Source organism: Tupaia chinensis, unplaced genomic scaffold (assembly GCF_000334495.1).
Source record: "Tupaia chinensis unplaced genomic scaffold, TupChi_1.0 Scaffold143734_1, whole genome shotgun sequence".
Classification (NCBI taxonomy): domain Eukaryota; kingdom Metazoa; phylum Chordata; class Mammalia; order Scandentia; family Tupaiidae; genus Tupaia; species Tupaia belangeri.
Genome location: NW_006203583.1, coordinates 645,077 through 670,188, shown reverse-complemented (window position 1 = coordinate 670,188; position 25,112 = coordinate 645,077). Strand labels below are relative to the sequence as shown.

Genomic DNA, 25,112 nt, shown 5'->3' with positions numbered 1-25,112 from the left:
AAAGGTATGGCTTCTAACAGTGCAATTTCACCAAACCCTGGGAACACCCTAGGGCTGTGCCTGAGTCCTGCCACTCCCCTCAGTCCACAGGTGAGCCCTAACAAGGGCTGCCACATTTGGGAGCTGCATGGCTCTGTGAACTCTGTGAACACCAGACAGCTTTCTTCAGAAATATTCCCTGGCTTAACCAAGTCGATATGAAAATGTTCTGTGCTATGATCTAACCCCTCCCAAAATGCTTTACAGAAAGATTAACCACAGAAATTCTTTAAATAGCAAGTTCCTTTAGTACATTTAAAGGATGATCTATAAAAATTTGATCTACATAAAGATTTTATTCTCCCCACTTCCCTCCCCCCCAAAAAAACCCCTGTTATTGTATCAAGGGCAATAGCATAAATGTGGATTCTTAATGATAGATATTGGAGTCTTGTGTTATGTAATGGCTCTCATTCATCTCACAAATATTAACTGCTCTATGCAATGCACTCTTCCAGGCCGCTGTGAGGATATGATGATATAGAGACACAGCCCTGCCCTTTGGAAGCAAGCACACACGCAAGCCTAACACAGGACAGAAAGTGATGCGTGCTACGAGAGAAGTATGGACAACACTTTAAGAGACAGGAGATGAGAGATTATGTCTCAGCCAACGATCAGGGAAGGAGGCAGAACATTTCAACTGAGTTTCAGAATATGGGAAGGGTTTGTTTAACTGGACAGTTTATTTCAGGCAAAGGAAGCATCATGACGTAGGCAGAGGGGAAGACGTAAAGGGGCACATTCTCAGAACAGACAGGAGTCCAGGGTAGCTTGATGGGGAGACAAAAAATGATGAGGAAGAGAAGACAAGCATTGGAAGGTAGACCAGAGCCTTGAATGAAGAATGAATAAAATCTGGACCCAACCCATAAACTATGGAAGCCTCAAGTGAGTTTTTGGTAGAGAAACAACAGAATTAGTTACGTTTAGGAAGTTCATTCTGGCAGCCACACGTAGGACTGATATGAGTGGATAAAAGCAGGCATGAGGGATGAGGAGGCCCATTTAAACAATGGTCACTCACTTCCTGGAGCATATACAAAATAAGGGATAAATTCAAAAGCTAGAATAAAAGTAGCATTGATGAGGGAAGAGATCCTAACCCCAGGAAGGAGGAACGAGCTCTGTAAAGAAGTGTATGTGTTGGGGGGGGAGGGGGACACAGGCCTCAGATTCTGGCCTAAGGAAGTGAAGCTGGCTCAGCTACGTGTGGTGTCTCTTTAAGAAAGGACAGTTGTGAGAGGCCTCCTGCTTGCAACAGTAATCATGAGTGTACTCCATAAAAGCTACCCCAGCTGGACACTTCTGATCCATGTCTGAAGTCTCAGTTATTAACAACTCCTCTTCTGGAGATACCCAGAAGTGCCTGTTACACACGAGGGGCCCAGAACACTTCTGAAATGATGAGGTCTGTACAGCCTCATTGAAAAGCAGCTTGATTGGGATGGAGAGCAGAAGCCCAGGGAACAACCACCTCTTAACAAATGGTAACTTTAATCATGAACATTAGGCATAATTTAATCCTTATAACTGTGTCCTGACAAGAGGAACTACTGATATCTTGAGGCCCTTCATTTGGCAGAGTTGGATCCCAGGTTCTACCAGCCGGACTAGCTAGAGTAATGGCTGAGCATTTGCACAGCTAGCTGTCCAGGCCTCTCTGGGACAAGATGGTGGATTTCAGGGAGTTGATCTCCGGCCTCTTCTCCTTGTTACTCTGTCCAGAAATATATAGAGTGGCTTTCATTCTAGTCCAAATCGTACAATTCTAGTTGAACCAGAAATTCCAAAGCCTGTTTGCAGCTGGCTGACCTATCGTACCTGTGGAACTTGTCTTCAGTCAGTTTCCCGATAATGTTTTCACAGAAGAGGAAAATCATGAACATATTCATGATAAAATATAAATATGAATGGTCTTGGTGTAAAATAATTTGGGGGGTGCCATATTAAAAAAAATAAAGGTGTTTCTCGGCTATCTGACACCTCTGAAGTTTGAGATGGTAATATGTTTTGAGACTCTCTTGAAGTGAGACACGGTTGGTAGCATCTCCCAACCTTACTTATTTTTCAGCAAAGTGCCTCAAGGGACAAGTGCCCTGGAAAACATACTTGCAAAAAAAGCAGTAATGCCATTACTCTCAAGAATATTTATATTTAACTAGGAAACTAGAATAATCATGAAAGCTAATCCTTGTTGAGTGCTTGCTATGTGCCAGGCACCTTTTTAAGTAGATTGTATTTCATCCTCTACCTGTGATGTGCATGTTATTATCAATCCGATTTTACAGATGAGGAAACTGAGGCACAGAGTAATGAAGAGATTTATCCAAGGTGCTAAATAGACAAGTTAATGAGTAGTAGAGCTAGGAATTGAACCTAGAGCAGTCTGGAGCCCACAGAAATTAATTTCTAATAGAATTTCAATATTTCATCATGACCAGCTGGCAGTGGGAGAAATTCTGAGCAGATCCCTGCATGGTAACCCTTCAATCACAGTAAGTCTAAATCTGTCTGATCATAAATGAATCTAAACAGGCCTCCCCAGATACTGCATACAAGACAACTTCTGAATTGTACCACTGATTCGGTTTCTTAACCAATTTATGTCAGATTGTACATACATACTCTTCCAGTAAAAATGAAGTCATGATTCAGACAGCAATGTAATTACCAATCGCCCGTGGTAAAACACACACGCAAAGAAAAAAACCTCTTGATTAATCAAAGTTGTGAAAAATGAAGATATAAATTTAAGAAATGACTTCCCTTGATTTCTCAAAGTATTATTGCTCTCTTGCTCCCTCCCTAAGTCTAGAGATAAACACAGGAGAATGTTTTCCTTTAGTGCTGCAAAATTTGATATCTTCACCCCCCCCCACACACACACACACTTTGCTCAATAATTGCCAAAGGTATGTCCTACCCTCTCCCACTTTCTCTCCTTGTTCAGAAGGATTATCACCAGTTTGGGGTGCATCTGGTAGCCATCTTCACTGAAGGACAGATTTCTCCCTTCAAAAGTGACATTGATCAGATACCTGTAGAGATAAAATAAAAGGAAGATTAAAAGTGTGAAGAAGGCAGCAATAAGAAATGAACAAAAGGTTGGAGCCGAAGACCTTAGGTGCTTGCTTTTTGCCTATTGACCAGATAACTAGAACTATCTGCATTATTTATGCAGCATGGACTTTTTATTATTTTTACCTAAAGAGGTCTCTTTTTGGAAATGACAAACATGCTTTTTTAAAAACAAAGTCTGTTTTTTTCCCCAGCATACCTTTAAAGGTTTTTAAATTGTTTCATATCTCGTCAAGCTGAGATTTTTAAGAACTTCATTTTTTAATTTGTAATAAATGTTTTCAAAAAAGTCAACAAACTGCAAGCACCTGTTAATACAGATCTTAAATAATAATAAGGTATGAAGAAAGTATATACAGAGAAAGATAGGTAGATAGAGAAAAAGAGAGACAGGGTTGTAGATAAATACACAGATACCATTATAAAACTTGGTACTCCTCAAACTCTTGTTTGATTATACAATAGAGGCATCCACGTTTTCATGTAATAGAAATCATATGAAAAAAGAATAGTTTAAAAGAAGGGCACTTGGTTTGAATTCAGTCTATTGCTATGACTTTGAGCAAATTACTTAGCCTTTTGAACTGCAGGGTTTTTTTTAATTTTTTTTTATTTTTACTTAACTGCAAAATCTGGAGTAATAAAAGGACCCACTTCATTAGGTCTGCAAGGCTAAAGTAAGACAACTTAAGTTAAGCATTTACCACCACAGGGTCTGGTGCTAGTAAACCCTCATTAAGTGTTAACAATTATTAATCAAAAAAGGAGGTGGGTTAAAGGGCAAAGGTGGAAAAGACAAGAAAAGAAAATGGGAGTGTACAAAGACAACTTTCTGCTAAGAAATGTGTTATGCTTTGTGTCTCTCCCAGTCTCAGAGATATGCACACACTTTTTAACTCTTGCTGAGGTCTTGCCCAGCCCATATTTCAAAGAGTCATGAAATGAGGCCAGTAGACAGAGATGTGGTCCCACAGAATGCATCTGGAAACCAGATGTATTGAATAGTGAACTCTATTCACTGTGTAGTGAATAGAAAGTACCGGGGGGGAGGGGGGCGGCAGGAAAAGGAAGGAGAGGCATCACATGGAGTGCTCTGGGTATGTGTGCATAAATTAGTAGGAACACTGGAGGTAACTAGCGTCAGGGCAATGAAACTGTCTTCTTCTCAGACACCTGCACCCCACCTCCCCATCCCATTCCCCAGCTGGCTGTTACAATCTGATGTGCAGTTCCTTCACTTGGAATTCCCAAAGGCATGCTCATTACAACTGTATTAGAGCAACTGTGCTGATGGTAATTAATGTCCCTTTACCATAATGGCCCAAGGAATCAATAATGATTAGCACTGTGTTCACATGACATGCTACTCCAAAGCCTTGGGCTTGATGCTACTTGTGAAATAGGTCTCTGATAAAAAGCAAAAGAGGTATCTTATAATTACAGTGAAGGTGTTAAAGGAGGCAGCTTAAAGGTCCCTCTTTTAACTCTCCTTATTCAATGAAACAGAGACCCTTTTTTGATTCCTTCAGGTACCCATCTTCACTAGGAGGCAGTTCTTTCTTAAAGCTGAAATCTGCTCTCCTATAATGCATTGACACTTGCATGTTTCCTTAGATATTCTATACTCCTAATCTACTCCTTCTTTCACATGAGTTGTTCAAAGTATTTGAATATATCTATTCTGCATCCCTTATAAAATCAACTTTAATCCTAAAAAAGAAACCTTCAGCTCATTTAGGTTCATAATTTTAAGCCAGTGGTTGAGGAACCAAGCAAAGGGAGGTTGAATTGTTTGCTCAATGTTACATGGCCAATCGGGAGCAGAAGTAACATTTTAAGTGAAGTTCCCAGTCCCAGGTCCTTTCTACCACACCACCCTGATTCTTCTGTACAGCATCAGGTTTAACACCCCAGTTCCTTTATATAATTATCGTATGTCATGGCTTCAAGTTCCCTCCTCTGCCACATTGACTGCTCTCTCTGGACACCTCCCATCCATAAAGTGCAGCACCCCTAATCCATGCAATGTTCCATATAGCCTCCTCTCCATTCCTTGCCCTGCTCGTCATCCCTTGGCTCAGTGCGGCTCACCTAATCCCATAACTAGCTTGAAAATAACATTCAGGTCTCCTACAGTTTGCAACAAGTCCAACACTCCAACCAAAAGCCCTGTAGAATTCATTCTAGGGAATATAATTACAAAACCACAAGACAGAATATTTTAAACTAACAAACTGGAATTTAGGCATCGAACATCATTAGCTTGGAAATTATGTTCTTACTACAAAAATACTGCATTACTTAAAATAATTTCTGGAAGTCTTCAGAGAAAGTTTATGAGGCACATAAAATAATTTAGTCTTTTTTTTTTTTCTAAGAGAGATTCTTGCTATGCATTAGGGCACATGCACTCACCAGAGAGACAGAGAGGGAAATAAAGGGAGAAAGCATCCCCCAGGGGCCATGGCTATGTCGCAATCGCTTCTCCTCCAGTCTCCTCTCAGGATTTTGGGCACATACACACACACACACACACACACACACACACACACACACACACACACATCCAGCGTAAGTTTGAAGCCACAGAGTCCAGAACTCGAACCACTGTTGCCTACATGGGAGTCCAGTGACATAACCATTACACCATCTGCTGGTCTCAAATAACCACCTTTTCACCAGACATAGCTCTGGATAATTCTGACTTTATCTAAAACACTTTCAAGAACATTTAAGAGAAAGTTGCCATGTTTAGAAGATCATTTTAAAAAGAGAAGTTTTAAGAATGATTAAATTAATATGCAGCATGAAAAGATGTATACAGTCTTTCAAGATGTTGTCTTTGATGAGGATAACATTAAATAAGTTGAGAAATTTGAACTTCCAGAAAATAAGTCATACTCATCGGTGATATAACTGGTCTGAAGTTAAATGTCTTTGTTATACCTGCTACAGATCCTTCTGCTTTTCCGTAGAAACTGTTCTTCCTGGAGTATCAATCCACTTCCCATTATGCAAGTTTATTTTATCTACCTAAGCGCTTCTCACATTTTACACTTATCAAAAATATTAACAAAATTTTAGGACAACATACAAAATATTTTTCTCCAAAGTATCCTTTAATCACACTTCTCCTTCAGCAGCATATAGATTAAACATTCACATTGTGTTTTTCTGAGTAATTCCCTATGATGTGACAATAGTTGACTATTAGTGAGGAGCTTGCAAATATACATTGGCCTTGAGCAAGAATGCCCTCTGAATGGCAGGACAAATCATCCATTTATACATAATGAAAGTGTGAAAAAAAAAAGGTAATTGAAGGTGTAAGCACTTCTAGACATGATACCTTAGCACCTGAACTTCTGTTTTCCTCTTAAAGCAGTAGAGACACCATTTTAATTCCAGCTTATCAGATAAGGTTGTTGTGATGATAAAATGAAATAGATATGAAACTATATAAAATATAATACAAATATGAGTGTAAGAATATATCATTGAAACCACTCAGAAAAAGGATGGATTTGAGTACCTTAAGTCCAGAAATTTGCTTAATTTTGAGCCCCAGTGAATGACAATGTGATAACTACATTTTAACACACTTTAGTTATCAATGGAAGACATCTAAGGAATGGATCATGGATTCCGCACATGGTGTGTGTGTATATACATATAAAATTGCTTGGTGTCGTTAGGTTGAAGTTTAAACTTTTAGAAACCCAATGGCCTGTCTCATAAAGTTCTACATTACAGAGAAACTCAGATTGCTAGAACTAGAAGAAAACATATAAATTATGCATCAAGGACCCTCATTTTAGAGAGAAGGAAGATCCAAGACCCTAAGTACCTTTCTCAAGGTGACCTGCCTTTTAAGAGACTGGAGCTTGAGTCTTCTGTTTCTCAGTGTGGGATCTTTGTTACAACACCAACTGAAGTGAAGACAGTTTCCTAGAGTTCAAGGAGAGCATTTTACCATGTTCATGTCACAGGACACACCCTGGGCCATACAGATCCCTAATGCTGACTGAGTAAAAGAAAACATATCTCATTGCATGTCTCCTTGTTGAGAAAGAGCCTCAGAATCCTGTGGGCTCAGAGCCAATTCATTTGCTTGATACGGCCAAAGTCACACTCCAGTGAGTTTAATGGGGTCAAGCTGAGGTTTAAAAGCCTCTGTGCCTCTTTGACTTTGGCCATGCCATTCAGAGCTCATCCACTGCACCACATTGATATCCAAAGCAATGATTTTGCAGCATGCACTATGTGGGAGGCAACTGGAGGAGCTCTGCCAGGATTTCCCCAGCAGACCAAGAGCCCTAGCACTCCTTTACTTATTTTCCCCTCCATATTTTAACAAACCACTAGATTTTTAAAAGTTAATGTCTGTTAATGTGGTAATGAGAGAGATATCACATCTCTTCTCATCCAATTGTTTCATTTTCAGAGGAAGTAAATGAAGTCCAGAAGGGTTTTTGTGGCTTTACCAAGATGAGATGACAGAGCTGGGGACAGGATCCAGATGTCCTCACCTCAGTCCAGTGTGTTTTCCACTTACCTTCATGCCTAAAAAAGGAGGCATTATTTTTTTCATAGCCCTCACTTCTATTCTTCAGCTATTAAAAGTAAAATAACAAAGTAATATAATTCTTAGCCAGAAATTAAAACTCTCAATTCTTTGTTTATAATTGTCTGGTTCTGAAAATCACTAACTCTACAGTTTGGTGCCATTGGTATGTCACCTTCCAAAGCCTCATCTATAAAATACGAGAGGACTTGAGAGAGATCATGGAAAAATGGAATTCAAGTACAAGTTTACTTTGGTACAAAAATTTTTTGAAATCATTGGGCCAGGTGGTGGCACAGTGGTAAAAATAGGATGCTCTGCAAGGTAATCCCACAGGCAAAGAAAGGTTCCCAGTTCAAGTCTAGAGCTGAGTATATTCTTGCTCATGATTCAGGGCTGGCCGAAGGGGGCAAGAGGTAGATTGCAGCATCAAATTTTGTGTGTGTGTGTGTGTGTGTGTGTGTGTGTGTGTGTGTGCCTGGTTCATGGAAGAAATAAATAAACTTATTGTTAAATTAATGCATAGCTTTTTTACAAAACTTATTTGCCATAAATTCTTTGAAGACCCCTCTAGACTGGTTCATATCATCTTACTTGCCTGATTTAGAAAGCTACAGGGAGACTTCTTTGATATGTTCCCCACTTTAATGTATTTTTCTTATGTATATCTAAGATATACAACATGGGGGCAGCAGGTGGTGTGGTGGTTAAGGGCACTGGACTCCTACATGGCCAACCGCAGTTTGAGTTCTGGATCTGGCGGCGGCTTTCTCTTTCTCTCTCTCTGGTCAAAGTAAAATAGATGAATAAATAAAGTTGAATAAAACAGTCTTTTTTTAAAAAAAGGATATACAAGATGATGTTATAGGACACATACAGGCTGTAAAAAGGTTATGAGACAGACAAAGACAGGCATAATCTCACAACTCATCTGATTAATACAGTGGATATTATGTTATCAAATTGAAGCATCTAAACGGCAAAGCCACACATATTTCAAAAAGTGTTTCAAGGGAACCAGCAGTTAGCATAATGGCTATGTCGCTGGACTCCCACGTAGTCGACTGCGGTTCGCGTCCCGGACCCGGTGGCTTAAAACTCACACTGGGTGCGTGTGCGTGTGTGCCCAAGATCCCGAGAGGAGAATGGAGGAGAAGGGATTGCGGCATGACCATTCCCCCTGGGGGGTGATTTCTCGCTTTCTGTCTCTCTGTCTGTCTGGTGAGCGCACGCGCCCTATAGTTAAAAAAAAAGACCTCTCAAAAAAAAAAAAAAAGTGTTTCAAAAGGCAGGAGTCTTCCTTGAGAAATTACTATTTCTTATACACATTTTCTCTAGAAGTATAGGAAGAATTTCCTACAGGATTATAAATAGTGGACTTGGAAACTTTTAAAAACTACCTTATTAGAAACTAGGCTAGAGGAAAGATGCAAAGATATTTAAAAATTAGATACTCAATACTATGGTTCGAATAGAATAAATAAAACTTTCTGACTTTTTTCCAACTTGCAAATTCATAATTATCAAAAGGAATTAAAAATGAACAATCCAGTGTAAAGTGGTCAACATGACATCCAAAACATCTTCTGGCCTCAACCAGTAGATTCTTCTAGGGTCAAACCCAGGAACTTTTTTCTCATTAGTAAGACACACACAAACAAATGAAAAAGTCTAGACAGTATCTGAAAATGCTGTTAGAAAGAAGATAAGGAGAAACAGAAAAAAGAATTCAGCACAAGTAAAAGAATGGAATATATATTATACACATACGACCATAGGCAATGTATAAAATGAGGCAATTAGAAGCAAGGACACTGCAGTCAGGTGACCTCTGTGCAAACCCCAGCTCTACCACTTCCTAAACTGTATGACAATCTTTTCGAGGCAAATGGATTATTTTAATCTTGTCAACAATGATCTCCCGATACGTCTCTCTCTCTCTCTCTCTCTCTTTCTCTCTCTCTCTGTTTGCTAGGGGTTCCTGATGTGTTTGCCAGAGAGAGACAGACAGACAGAAATAGAGAAAGAGGAGAAAACATCCCTGACGGAGTATGGTCATGCTGCAATCCCTTCTCCTCCATCTCTCCTCTCTTTCGGGATTTTTTTTTTTTTTTTTTTTGAGAGGTTTTTTCGCTATAGGGCGCAGGCACTCGCCAGACAAACAGAGAGAGACAGAGAGACAGAAAGTGAGAAATCACCCCCCAGGGGGGATGGTCACGCTGCAATCCATTCTCCTCCATTCTCCCCTCAGGATCCTGGGCACGCATGCACACGCGTCCGCGTGAGTTTTAAGCCACCGGGTCGGGACGTGAACAGCGGTCGACCACGTGGGAGTCCAGCGACATAGCCATTACGCTAACTGCTGGTTCCCCTCTTTCAGGATTTTTGGCATGAACACATAGCAAGTTCCTCAAGCCTCCAGGTTCAGGACTTGAACAGCACCGTATACCATGTGGGGTCCTATTACTTTAACTACCAGGCCATGGAACCAGTCTTCTTAAATAAAAAATTTTTTTAAAAAAAATGGGGAAATTGAAGTTTTAAGATTCCTTTGAGATAAAATGTCATCTATAAAAAACCAAGCTGTTGAACAAAATAATTAGAAATACCAGTTTCTTAAGCTGTCTTTTTCTCTTATGTAGGCAAAATGATACCTTGTAGCAAACCTAAAGAAAAATTAATTTAAACAGCAGAGTACAATATTAATTTAAAATTACTTGAGAGAGGTTAAAAATAGTTTGTTTTCCAGTGGATTAAACATTTTCTCTGAAATGGTGTTTATATCATTAATTTATTTTGCAAACCATTCTTCACAAATCATTAAAGGTTCAAGTTTGGGCTAGTCCATAGCTACTTAAATTCTAAATTAGTGGTGTTAAGTTAATGAGATATTAAAGTGTCTTGAAGCCTGACTGATACAAATTTAATGTACTTCCTCTTTCCTACTGGTGGTGAAGAATGTGTTTCAGTCCCTTAGAACTGCATTTGTTTGAGGGGTACGTGTAAATGTACCATCTCTTATAAGAGAGTCTTTGTGTCCCTTGGCCTAATGATAAGAATTTCTCAGGGCTGATCAGTAGTGTACAATAACATAATTCTCTGTGAGGCTGAGCCACATGGGAAGGTTCTGAATCTGTATCCAGAGACCTCCCTGAACACGTGTGCACATTTGCCCGTGATCTGTGGCTGGCTAAGGCTGGGGTTGGATTGCAGCATGAAAACCCTATTGGGGTACTTGTTTCTCAGTCTCTTTTTCTCTCACTCTCTCTATAGATGAAAGAAATGCATAAAATTTAAAAGAAATATTTTGGGGTAGGGGGAGACCAGCAGATGGCATAATGATTATATCCCTGGACTCCCACGTAGTCAACCACAGTTCAAGTCCCTGACCTGGTGGCTTAAAACTCACACCAGGCACTGTGCCTACATGCCCAAGATCCTAAAAGGAGAATGGAAGAGATGTGATTAGACATGGCTATCCTCTCCCCATCCCCGCCATCACTCCTGGGGATTGATTTCTCACTTTCTGTCTCTCTGTCTCTCTGGTGAGCAAACACACTCTATAGCAAAAATCTAACAAAAAGAAAAAAGATGTTTTTGAAAGAAATTATCTAGATTCCTTTTCACAAATGAACTCCATGAATTAGTTTAATTTGAAATGGAAGAAGATTGTTGGGAGTCACACAACAAGATGCTTGTTTATGAGAAAGTAAAGAAAATTAACCTTTCTTCAGAAAGATGTTAGTTCTAACCAACCATTAAATCAGCAAAAACAGGAAATACAAAGAGTGAAGTGCCTCTAATCAATGAGGTCTTTTTCTATTTTGGGGTTTTTAAAATTCATGATAGAGCATGTATGCATGCATGTGTGTTTGTTTGTGTTTGTGTGTGTGAGAGAGAGAGATTAGTACCCTCCACAGCATCTGGTCACACTGAGATCCCCTTCCTCTGGTCCTCTAGTCCATCAGATCCTGAGCACTTGCACATGTGCCTGATGTGTTTCAGCCAACTAGAATGGGGATTTGAACCATGGTGGCCATGTGGGATCCAGCTTCTCTTGATTTGCACATTGCTGCTGTGCCATGGAGCCAGCCCCAGTGAGAATTCTGAGTGGCTCTGACACCGGCTGTGATAACCTGTCCTCTACCCATCTGTACCCTTTCAACCAATGGGGTCAATGTGGCGGGCCATGGCTAGAGGACAGTTTCCTCTGTACTTACTTAAGAGCCCAACTGGAATCACACCCATGAGCTTGTTCTCATTAATAAGATATTCTCCACACAAAAAGGGCCTGGACATTCCCCCAGAATGTTGAGTGATGAGAAATGAGTAGGAAGAAAATAAGAGGGAGAAACCAATTAAGTTAAGTGAAGAGGAAAAGAATACAATACTGTTTTTAAAGAGTCTTCAAAAAGATCATAAAAAATGCATAGCATGAAAAACCATGCATGGATTTCAAAATTGTTTGCACCAAAATAAACTTGTACTTTAATTCCATTTTTCCACAAATGTATTTAAGTCCCCTCATATAAAACACAGACCCCTTACACACACACACACACACACACACACACATGCACGCACACCCCTAATTCAACAGGCAGGGTAGCAAGGTGTTTAAGAGCAAGGATACTGTAGTCACATTCCCTTTGTTCAAATCCTGGATCTACCAGTCTTGAAGTTGTGTGATCTTGCAAGTTATATAATCTCTCTCTGCTTCAGTTTCTGCACCAGAAGATATGTAAATAATAATATTAGCTGCTATCTTACAGAATTATCGTGAGAACTAAATGTTTCCAAATACATGAAAGACTTAGAACTGTCCCCATCAGAGTGAGCGTGATGTGTTAGGTGCTATTACTGTCTTGCTTTTCTTTTGCATGGCCTGCATGTCAGAGAATGTTAACATATTCATATTTAGAGCTGAACACACTGAAGCCTGGGGACATACTGGCATGCTTTAGCCCATTAAGTCCTGATTATGGGTCTCCCAATTCCTGGACCTCTGATTTTCTATAATACTACCAGCCTTGTCATAGGCCATCCCCAACTACTAAGATTTGGGAATGTCTACTGTTTTTGCCCTGCTATGATGAGTTATCCCAGTGAGAGTTGTGTGTGTGTTTGGATTTGTGTGGGAAATAACTAGATCATACTACTTCAATGTAATGTTCACTTTCTGAGGAAGGCAAAAGATGAGCTCATCTCTCCATAATTTTAGTCTAGAATAAATGACTCTTTAAAATGACCCCCATTATGACCTCCCCAAGTCCTACATTTGAACACTATGTAATATTCGTTCTCTCTCGCTCTCTTTGTCAGAGGGCATGCGTGCTCATCAGAGAGAGACAGAGAAACAGAGGGGTAGGGGAGAAAGCACTCTTCTCAGTGGGGTGTGGTTATGCCATAATTCCTCTCATCCATTTCTCCATCCTGTTGGGATTTGGGGCATGCACCTGCCTGGCATGTTTTTCAAGCTACTGAGGGTAAAGTTCAGGGGACTCAAACTGTAATCAGTCATGTGGGATTTAGTTCCCTTCACCACTAGGCTATGAGGCCAGCTTTGCATTTCTCCTTAAAGTCTCTTCAGAGAAAACACACTTCTGTGTGTGATGGTACAACATTTCCTTAGGGAACTAATGATGCTGCCTTTTGATGTCAATTAATCAAACGTGTAGAACACCAAAGCTGTTTCTCATTTAGTTCAGGCACAGAATATGGCAATAGAAAAATAATTTCTCTTGTCACGCTCACAACCCTTGGTCACCTCTGCTATGGTGAGAACTACTAAGATGCTACAGGAAACCAGTACTAACTAAAGGCAACTAGAAATGTTCCTTCTTCCTGGAGGAACTTCTAGATAACACTGTTTTTTTGCTAGTTTCCCCTTTAATTCATATTTCCATGCTGTATATAAGTCAAAATAATTTTCTTTTTAAAAAAGAATTATTTAGGGACCAGCAGGTGGCATGGTGATTAAGGCATTGGACACTCCCACATGGCTGTCCACTGTTTGAGTTCCAGACCTGGTGGTTTGCTTTCTTACTTATCTCTCTCTGTGTGTGTGTTTCTCTCTGTCAAATTAAAAATAAATGAATGAATAAATTAAATTAAATAATTTTTAAAAAAGAATTATTTATTTATGTGTTTATTTCTTTTTTTAATTGTCAGAGGGCATGTGTGCCTGCAAAAGAGAGAGAGAGAGAATGCTGTCAGAATTGGATTTGGGGTACCTACACACTTGCACTCAGCACGTTTTTCAAGTTACAGGGTCTAGGATTCAAACCACAGTGGGCTATGGAGAGTATAGAGCTTAACTGCTGCTCTACAGGGCCAGCCCAAATCACTTTCTTTTTCAAAATACTGAATGAAATTCCTTTCTTCTTCTACAGATTAGGCACTCAATATGTTGGACTATCGCCCATTGTAGGTTATAAAAACTAAGCACCAGGACTCCCCCCCAAAAAATGCCAACACAGGTCAAAGACTAGCTGATCCCTGAGTATATTGCTATTTCTTCATTATACCTATTAATATATTTAGAATGAAAGCTTGCCTTTCTACATCCCTCTCAGCTCACAGACTAGCAATACTACTCAGGAATTGTGCTAAAAGTAGCCAAACAATGACTGGCAAAGATTTCTCTGACATTCAACTTGAACAGGAAGCCTTTTCCTTCTCAAGAATTTTCAGGCATGTTGAAAGAAACTCTGAAGACACATGTCCATAAAACCCTTGGTCAAAATGACTTGGGCGTGATATCAAGGGGAAAGTTAAAGAGGCTTTTAGCGCTCTTTGTCTTTTCTCCAGTTCCTTAGTTTGTTCTTCATTCTTCTCAAGCCTCTATTTTCTCACATGTTGGGTGGCCAACAAAATCAGTGCATTAGAAATACCTCCATATGCACAGTTTCTACCCCTCTCTATAGCTACCATATGCTTAACAATGCCCTTCAAGAGTTCTACTTAAGGGGAGAAAAAGAGATGAAGAAATACATGACAAATTAATAATGACTTCAAATATAGGGGTCAGGAGTGGAGGTTTTGAGGATTGTCACTCATGAAAAAGAGAATTTTTATTTAGCCTTCCAGTAATGGTTGGCGGAGTTTATCATGAGGAAATCTCTAGAAGCATTTATGTTGAATGGGGAGGAGAAGATAGAGGGAGGATATTCCAGGGGCAGGAGAAGGTTTCCAATAGAGAGAGAACGCAAAAGGGCTGGGTAAAAATTGTGTCTTTAAAGGACACAGGCACTCCATAATTAGATCGTGCTACAGATTCAAGACAAAGAGAGTGGTAGAGATTGTTAACTCATTCAAGAACACAACTCAGACCTCGGATAACCTAGGCATGAACCATATCTGCCACATGGATAGAGCCCTTTCATTTAAGAAATAAAATGATTTCTTGAATATAAGGTCCAAAAAACAACCAGAACAACAGACATGGAAAGTGGAGTATAATATGAGAATAAATATATGATAATATGAACTGTCAGGAAAGTGAGTTAGTAACAAGGAGCATGTTAGTATTGCTCCTGGAGCACAGTCTTGAGAATGGCCTTCTAGGTTACAGTTCAGTGAGAGACCAATCCCTAAAAGTAAGGTGGACTTTTACAGGCACAAGAAATTTACACTAGTCAGCAATAAAAAGGATAACATGGATCTGAAACCAGTAAGGTCAAATGTGTATATAATCAATGACAATACAATATAAAAACTGCTATGGCATTCATGTGTTGAAATCTGGTGGCATTGTGATGGTATTAAGAGGGTGGAAACTTAATCTTACCATGTTGTTAAAAGGCAGGGCCTTTGGAAGGTGATTAGGATTAAATGAGGTCATCAAGGAGAGAATACTGATGACTTAATAAGAAGAGGGAGTCAGACCAAGACCCTCATGTTCTTTGTGTCTCACCATGTGATTCCCTGAAGCACCTTGGGATTTTGCAGTCCCCGCCAGCAAGAAGGCCCTTACCAGATGAGGCACTCTGATGTTAGACCTCCAAAATTGTGATCTAAATAAACTTTCATTCTTTATAAATTACTTCATTTGTGGTATTTAGTTATAGTGACAGAAAAAAAAATGGACTAAACCATAATATGAAAGTACTGGCAAAAGTTTATTAGCTAAACCCATGCCTTATGTTCCTAGAATTTCTGTAAGTGTTGCTCTAAATTACCATATATTGTGGTGCTGTTTCTAGACCAGTTTGGAATGGAGAGGTCAGAGGAAGATAAAGGTTTATTTATTTATTTATTTGGTTGTTTGGTTAGATAAAGACATTCACTGATTCTTTCCCAGTATTCTAAAATGAGTTTGTCCTTTGAGTCAGTTTCAAGAAGGTGAGGGTAAGAGTGTATTTAAACCAAACCCATTTCCCTCTCTGCTCATCCTCAAGAGGACAGCACCATGAACCCCAACTGTATCCTCACACGGAAGCTGAAAGAAACATGTAATCATCTCTCCCTGCTGTACTGTGTGGGGGCTAGAACTCTGCTGTTCCTTCTTTGTCAGGGGATCCTAGCTCTTTCTCTCCCTCTGTAGGTTGATGTTTCCATGGAAACATGCTCTTTAATGCTTCTGAAATTACTGTGCATTTGTACCATTAACTCTTTGTTGACCAGGAAAAGCAGGTCACAAAGAGTTTTTCCAACCTCTCTGAAAAGTAATTCTAGGGACGAGCAGTTAGTGTAATGGCTACACCGCTGGACTCCCATGTAGTTGACTGAGGTTCGAGTCCTGGACCCAGTGGCTTGAACTCACACCAGGCACGTGTGCATGCGTGCCCAAGATCCCGAGAGGAGAATGGAGGAGAAGGGATTGCGGCATGGCCATCCCCCTAGGGGGTGATTTCTCGCTTTCTGACTCTGTCTCTCTCTGGCTTTCTGGTGAGGGCACGTGCCCTATAGCAAAAAATCCTCTTCAAGAAAAAAAAAAAGTAATTTTATTTTGTACTTTTTCTTATTGCAAACTTAAATAAAAAGTAACAGACACCTGATGACTCTATTTTCTCACCATACTTCACTCCTTTACCTTTACAATCTTAGTTTGTGCCTCTATCATTCTACTGAAACATTTCTTTAACAAAGACGTCAATAATTAAAGCAAGGTCAACAGAAATAAAACCAGCCGACTTTGCCTCATTATCATTCTCCTTGTCATTATACATCCTCTAACAGCTGACAGTCATTAAATACTAATAGCTGACACTACCAAAATTTTAGCAACTCCCCTTTCCTTGGTTTATTCCTATTATTTTTATTTTTTATAGAATTATTTTATTTATTTATTTATTTATTTATTTATTTATTTCAATTTGACTAGAGAGGGACAGAATGAGAAAGAGAGAAAGCAAGCTGCCAGGTCTGGGACTCGAACCATGGTCGACCATGGTGGTTTAGGGAGTCCAGTGCACTGAACCACCCAGCCCCCTTAGCTTATTTTTTAATTAAAATAGGATAACATTTTAGTTCTCTTTAGGCATCCCATGTCAGACCTTTCTCCTTTTGGGTCCATTTTCACTGGATACTCCCTAATTTGAGGTCACCCTGTAACTCAACTTTGGGACCATGCTCTCCTTCTCTGAGACTTATTCACAACCAGAGCATCAACAATCACCTGTATACCAAGTCTTCCCATATCTTCACCATGTGTCCCACTTCATTCCTAATCTTCAGTTCAATATTTCTGATTGGGTTCTTCTGAGTCATTTGATCGGTCAAACACCATGACAAAGTCAAGGCCAGATTCCTCTCTTTTTTGGCAATAAGACCACTATGCTTTAGAATGAACACAGATAAACTGACTGTTCTTACAATCTACATTCCTAGAACCAATCAAACCAGTTAAAATGTCAACTGTAGTTCACCATTGTGTACTAAATATGCTGATTGACTTTGTTTTCCCCCTTTCAACACAGTTTCTGAGTTTTGTCTGCCCAAGGCAAATGTATCTCCTAGCTTCTAACTTATAAGTACAGGGGCTTGGAAGTCATATTTGTACTCTGGCTACTCAATTTTTTTTAAAAAAAATCCAGTGCTGTGACCATTTACTGAGCATTTACTAGGCTCTATTCTAGATATTTATATTATTTTAAATCCTCACAGCAATGCTATAAAATAATAGGAAATAGTACAATAAAAACCCAAGGTTGATGGCACTGAGTGTTAAACTCATTCACTTTTGAGTGATTCCAAAGCATGTTCTTCCCACTCCCTCCACTTAAAATAATGTCAAGAAAAGCAATGGTGAGAGGAGAAGGAAACCCACCACAAACTTCTAGTGTGGTAGAACTATAATCAAAACATAGACTCACAAGGCTCCAGTGCATAGGCTCTTAGTCATTATTTATACTACCAACAAGCAGTCCACTGGCTGCGAGGTCTACAAGAAAGAGGGCTAGACAGAGGCTCTCTACAGCCCTAAGAAAGACTGAAAGCACATTGCTGGCCGGAAAATACGTTAATAAAATAAAAAGAGCACTCTGACCTCTAGAGGCCATCAATCTGTCAAATTTCACAAACACAAACTCAAAAAAGTGAAGAAATAGAATTAATTGCCTTATAAGAAAACAAGAAAGAAACCAACAAGCAGTAAGTCTGACCAGACTTATAAAGGAATTAATTCTCAGATCACGCACTGGGAGGAAGTCAGTTATGAAAGTCCAGGACTGTATTCTTAGAGTTCTTGTTACAGGCAGACAACAAGAGCTAGAATATTTATCTGGCTCAGTTAAGATTGGAAAAAGTTTATCCTGGCTTGACACAGAATATCCAAGTTCTTTCTGCACTTTTAAAAATGCAATGATAAAGTACTGCTTTGGAGCTATAATCAACTCTCAATTACCCTCAATAAGGGAAGCAGAACCACACTTATGATCTAGCCAATCAAATACATAGATTATTCTTAGTACTTGTCCCGGATCTCTTCACGGATTTTCACTGCAGAATATGCCTGTACTTTGAAAATGCTTTCCTTCTAGGTCCCATAATGCCATATTCTCTTGATTCTCCCCTTCTGTCTACAGTTGCTCTTTCTTCATCTTCCTGGCTGGTTGCTTTTATCTTTTATTTTTTAAGGACATTGAGTACAGGCACTCTGTTCATTTCTCACTTCATGCTGGTGTCAGCCATGCTCATGGCACCAACACGTTTAAGTACCTGTGTCCCGTGTCGCATCTCCCTTCCTGGCCTTTTCTTATCCCAGATTACCACACTTTGCTGACTGTTTCCATTTGTATTTCTTCCTAGTATGAACTCTTAAAGTGCCTGAAAATTTTTTTTTTTTATTTTCCCCTTAAAAATAGCTGACTTTCTAATTTCTCCCTTTCACTGAGTTAATACTTATTACGTACTTGGAAAGGTGCCTGACACTTAGTGGGCACTCAGTAAATGGTCTTAGTCCATTTTGCATTCTGTTATACCAGAAATACTGGGTGATTTTATAAAAAGGACAGAAATTTATTTACAAATTCATGATTCTGTGCCTGAAAAGTCCAAAGTCCTAGACCTACAGCATGGCTGCAGAATATGCCTGTACTTTGAAAATGCTTTCCTTCTAGGTCCCATAATGCCATATTCTCTTGATTCTCCCCTTCTGTCTACAGTTGCTCTTTCTTCATCTTCCTGGCTGGTTGCTTTTATCTTTTATTTTTTAAGGACATTGAGTACAGGCACTCTGTTCATTTCTCACTTCATGCTGGTGTCAGCCATGCTCATGGCACCAACACGTTTAAGTACCTGTGTCCCGTGTCGCATCTCCCTTCCTGGCCTTTTCTTATCCCAGATTACCACACTTTGCTGACTGTTTCCATTTGTATTTCTTCCTAGTATGAACTCTTAAAGTGCCTGAAAATTTTTTTTTTTTATTTTCCCCTTAAAAATAGCTGACTTTCTAATTTCTCCCTTTCACTGAGTTAATACTTATTACGTACTTGGAAAGGTGCCTGACACTTAGTGGGCACTCAGTAAATGGTCTTAGTCCATTTTGCATTCTGTTATACCAGAAATACTGGGTGATTTTATAAAAAGGACAGAAATTTATTTACAAATTCATGATTCTGTGCCTGAAAAGTCCAAAGTCCTAGACCTACAGCATGGCTCACAGAAGCACAGAGCACGTGCGAGGCATATGCAGAGAGAGAGAGGTCTTGATTGATCTCTCTTTGTAACAACCAGCTATTGCAAGAACTAACCCATTCTCACAAGAGCTGAAATTCATTGGGTCTCATGAGGCATCATTAATCTCTTCATAAGACTGTCATTTCCATGATGTGATTACCATGAACCCATCACAGCCCACGAGGCCATACCCTGGGATACCATATAGGAATGAAGTTTTCACTTAGTATCCTTACAATACTGAGAATACAATTAAGTCCTAACTCACAAATTTCTGCAGGACAAATTCAAGCCATAGAAATTAACTAGGCTTGTTCCTTTCATCTTGAAACCTCCCAGGTGTCTCTGACATCTTTCTCTTAATTTCCCATCCCAAATCAATTACCCCCCCTCAACTTTTCTTTCTTTACAAAATACTTTTTGCATGTGTCCTTTTCTTCCTACTCCCACAACTTTCATCTTACATCACGCCTTTGTCACCTCACACCCAGATGCCTGCAACAGCCCCTTGTTAGGCCCTCTGCCTTATGTCATGTCTTCACCCTCATAAGACATCTTAGTGTTATGTCACTAATTGCCAAAAATCTCCTGATGGCTGCACACTACCTATAATGAAATCTACTCTCTGTCGAGGCCCTCTCCATGCTGGCCCCATCACCCTGTTAGAAGTTCTCTCATCCTGTCTATATAAACCTTGCTGAAACCAAGGACTTCTTTACCATTCTGTGAACATGACTTACATTTTTCTGTCTCTCTTCCATTTTCTCTCAATTTAGTATGCTCCAAATCTTGTTCATTCTTAAGGATTCACATCAAATTTTATCCTCTCTCCACACTTTTCTGATCATCCAAGACCTTTCTCTCTTCTTTCCTTCTGTCCTCTCCAGCCTCCAGTCCACGTTTCATCATTTCATTTATTATTCACCTGACCTGGTTTGTTCTTCCTTGTTATTTGACTTTTTAATGTGTCTCCATCTTATCTCCCATGGTAGACAATGTGCTGTTTAAAGGGAAGAATCAAACTTCATCCTTATATTATCCCTTGCAGAATCCAAATTAGTGCCTTGCTTGTGGTAAGTGGTCAATAGATAGCTATTGATTTGTTTTGAACTTTTGAAAGACTAGTCCTGTCTTAAAATCCTCCTCTATAGCTTTCTCACTTCCCATCTCACCCATGCCTTTTCCATGCCATACATACACCATACACACACATATATTATCCATCTATTGGGTCTTTGTAAAAGTCATGACACATTGTTGCATAGAAAATCATAGAAAAATACATCATGACTTTTGTGACGACTGAATATATCATACACAGATACACATAGACACATATATTCTTTTTGATCTCTCTCTTTCTCCATTCCTCTCTCTCTCTCTCAAACACACACACACATGCATGTGCGCACACACACACACACACACACACAAGGCACTGAGTATTAATTTTTCTATGGAGAAAGTCACTCCTCCAATTATTAATTTTTAAAAAGAATACATTCTAAAGAATATATATGTGTGTATATATATATATATATATATATATATATATGTGTACACACAGAGAGAGAATATGTTTACACACAGATACACACAGAGAAAATCTTTTTTTTTTTCTAAAAACAATGAGACAAAAGTGTGAGGCTGAATTCATTCTTGCAAGGCCTTTTTTAAAGTTCCCCTTTTGGGCCAGCAGGTGGCATGGTTGTTGGGGTGTTGGACTCTCACATGGCTGACAGTGGTTCAAGTCCTGGAACTGGCAACTTGATTTTTCACTTTTCCCCTCAGTCTCTCTCTCTCTTTGTCTCTCTCTCTCTCTTTTTTGTGTCTCTCTCTCTGGTGAGCACATGTGCCCTATAGCAAATAAAAAAGGTAACAATAATAATAAGTAAAAATTAAATAAATAAATACTTCTTTAAAAAAGAAAGTCCTCTTTTTAGTGTTTTCCCATTATATGTCCATAAAACCTTAGATCTGCTTTTGGGAATCATGTGACGTACCTAAATCTCTATCCTCTCCACTTAAAGAAAGCTTGTTTGTTTCTAAAATATTTTATTTCCTAAGAAAGAAAAATAAATAGAACTTCTTGACATTGGGGTTGCTGGCAATGATTTTCTTTTTTCTTCTTTACGAGATAAAATTCATTTTACTTATAACATTGAGGCGAGAAGGTCTTATAACAAGAAACAAAATAACCTACAAGAGAGAAATTTATTTGTTTGTTTTCTAGTATTTTTCAATTTTTGAAAAACCTAAAAATATTTTTAGTGGAGAAGGGGACTAACTTTTTCTCCATCTTCACATGTTTCGGTGCACATAACGACTTTATTCCTCCCCCAGCCATTCCCATTCCCCGCCCCTAGCAAAGTGAGGGTGACTAGTAGATATTTACACTAAGATCTTTTGTATATTTGGCCCAACTCTTGATAATTCAGGGTGTCAATATCTACAGAGCTGCCTCTGGGTCAATGCAAATAATACATAAAGTGAATATTTCATGGATGGAAAATTGTGGGTTGAGAATAGTTCAAATGTTCTCCTTTGCAGATAATGCGAGGACACGAAGAAGCAATCCAGGTGGAAATTGTAAAGGTATTGCTAATAAGTCTCTCTGATCCTCAGTAAAGATTTAATCCCTGTGAAAGCAGAAGGAAGTTAATTTGATTAACACTTGCCTGGATTCCCTCAAATTCTTGGGCATCCTAGCATAACCTAGAGGAACTTGGCACTTGAGTCAATTTCTCTCTTCTTTTCCAGTCACTGCCAGGTTGCTTTGATTGTATGAAGTTAAAAACACATTCAATATAATTGGGGGAAAGGTAGCAAAATAGCTTGAAGAAATGTAGTGTTTGATGTCTTCAATTACAAAGACGGTTGGGGTGGGTATATGAGAGATTGGAATGTGAGAGAACAAGCACACACTGGAGAGAAATGAAGAGATGGAGAGGAGATGAAACAGCATGCCGCATGCTGGATAACATTTCCATGGCAACCACATCACATGTACAGAGAACTGCCAAAATAAGTCAAGATCCAAGTAAGTAGGTGTTGGTGGAGAGAGAAGATAAGAGCTCAGCAATGGACAAAAACCACCTAGAGGAGATGAATTATCCTTGTGAATTTAACTCTTCTTCCTGTTTCTGTTTCTAACCACACCCAAAGCTCCAGTTGAAGTGAGAAAACATCTAATGTGTTACTGCTGCCAAATCCAAATCTCATCCAGAAAGGTCTCAGGATGGTAGGAATGAGGCTTAAAAAGCCCCCAATGGAAGTCATAAGAGAAAAAATTATGAGCAAGGTAAATAATTTCCCTATAGACACTAGCAGGCTTTCCCAACCTTTTTCAGCAATTTGCACAAAAGGAATATACTTGTTTTCACTTTCCAGGTGGCTTAGGGAGGGGAAACAACATTGATGAAACCATTATTAGGCTTATAAAGACGGGTACTATAAAGAGAGGTACCAAGTTCCTACACGAATGGTCTAGGCTGCCCATTGGTGAAATCTACCTGTGTAACAGAGGAAGAATCCTATTCAGAAAATATATCAAGGACCAGTCTCATAGTACAGTGGTTAAATGCTGTGTAGAGGAGACCAGATTCCACATGGCTAACTGGGGTTCAAATCCTGGCCCGAGCAGTAACATGCTGGATACCTGCACGTGTGTCTGGAGTCCTGGTTGAATGGAAAATTGGGGAAAAATTATTGTAGTGTGGCCAGCCCTGTTGGGGAGTGCTTTTTACCTTCTCATGTGTGTAAGTGCATAAAAGTAAGTTAACTTTAAAAAGAAGAAAGATGTGTATATCTTGAGACATCCCTGGAAAATCTAAGTGGGCTTGGAAGTATGTTTCCTGATACATTTATAATTACCCATCACATAAAACCTAAACCAATATGTAAATAAATAAACATAACAAATAAATATTATATACATCAGTATATGATTTTATATACATATATATAAAACGTTGTTAGGAAAGTCATAACACATTTTTTCATAGAAAACCATGTCATGGGGACCAGCAGGTGACTTGGACACTCCCACATGGCCAGCTACAGTTTGAGTCTCAGTCCTGGTGGCTTGCTTTCTCACTTTCTCTCTCTCTCTAAGTTTCTCTGTGTCTCTCTCTGGTCAAATTAAAATAAATGAATAAATAAACAAAATTAAAATAAATAATTTGTTTTAAAAAAAGAAAACTATGTCATGACTTTCCCAATGACCTAATATTTATACAGTATATGCTATATTTTATAGTCTCTCATTCACTCCTTTTGATTGTCACATATAAAAACCATCAAGGTGTGGGATTTTCATGCCTTCCAACAGCACTCACAGAGAGCCCAAGGACAGAATGTTGTTCAGGGTTTCTCCTCACAGCTGTACATCCGAGACTGAGCTGCATCTCTCACATTCACCTGGTAAGCTTATTAAAAATATAGTGGGCTACAACCCAGAGAGATCCATCATGCCTGAGACAGAGCCCAGGAGCATGCATGCTAAAGCTCTCTGCTGTGTGGAGAGGCATGGAAACCATCAAGGGAACCACATGTCTTCCCTCCCCTTCCTCTGGGAATCCCCTACTTTCTGCCTTGCCACACAGGGGTGACGTCAGATCTTTCTCATCTCAAGAATTGCAAAAATATCAACTTTGTCAGAAAGTTGTCCCTGAGGCATGTAGTGAGCATAGTTAGGTCTGCAGGTAAAGCAAACAGCCAGATTTTCAATGAGAAATAAACACATTCTTTGTCCACCTACCCACCCACAGAAATACTTCCCTGCCTCATAAGCTTGCCAGAAAGAACTACAACAGCCAAAGGAGCTCTTGATATCACTTATCTCAAAGCTCAGTTCTCTTGGCTTTTGATAACATCACCCTTATTCTGATTTTGATCTATACAACTGAACACTTGAAGGAATTCTTCTCGAGCTAATGAAATAACGTCCACAAAAAAAGTGAAATTCACTATGTGAGGATCAGACAAGAGCTGTGTCAGGTTATGAACAGATACTCAGGGAGTCCCACGATGTGTCGGGCCCTGTGGATATAGAGATAAGTAAGAAAGGTTCCTGTAACCCCAAGCACTTACTCCTTTATGGTATTCAGTGTTTGCCACTTGATGTAATCTTGTTACAGATGAGGAAACTAAGGCTTGAAAAGGTGACTCACTTTGTGAAAGTCTCCTAGCAGTACATGACAGAATGGAATTAGAGTCAAGGTCTGATCCCCAAATTAAATTTTTTCATCCTACCACACTCTCTCCTTCCCACAATCAGCAGTGTGCGTGCATCTGTGTGTGTGTGCAA

At 39.3% G+C, this 25,112-nt stretch overlaps 1 protein-coding gene across 1 annotated transcript in view; it reads right to left on the bottom strand.

Annotated features, from left to right (window-relative positions):
• The window catches only part of GRIN2B (glutamate ionotropic receptor NMDA type subunit 2B), a 507,810-nt gene that overhangs the window by 126,392 nt on the left and 356,306 nt on the right, over positions 1 to 25,112 (bottom strand). Inside the window, exon 4 of the mRNA XM_006164837.2 lies at positions 2,966 to 3,080. Coding sequence (XP_006164899.1) covers positions 2,966 to 3,080 — 115 coding nt within the window. The remainder of the gene's footprint in view (positions 1 to 2,965; positions 3,081 to 25,112) is intronic.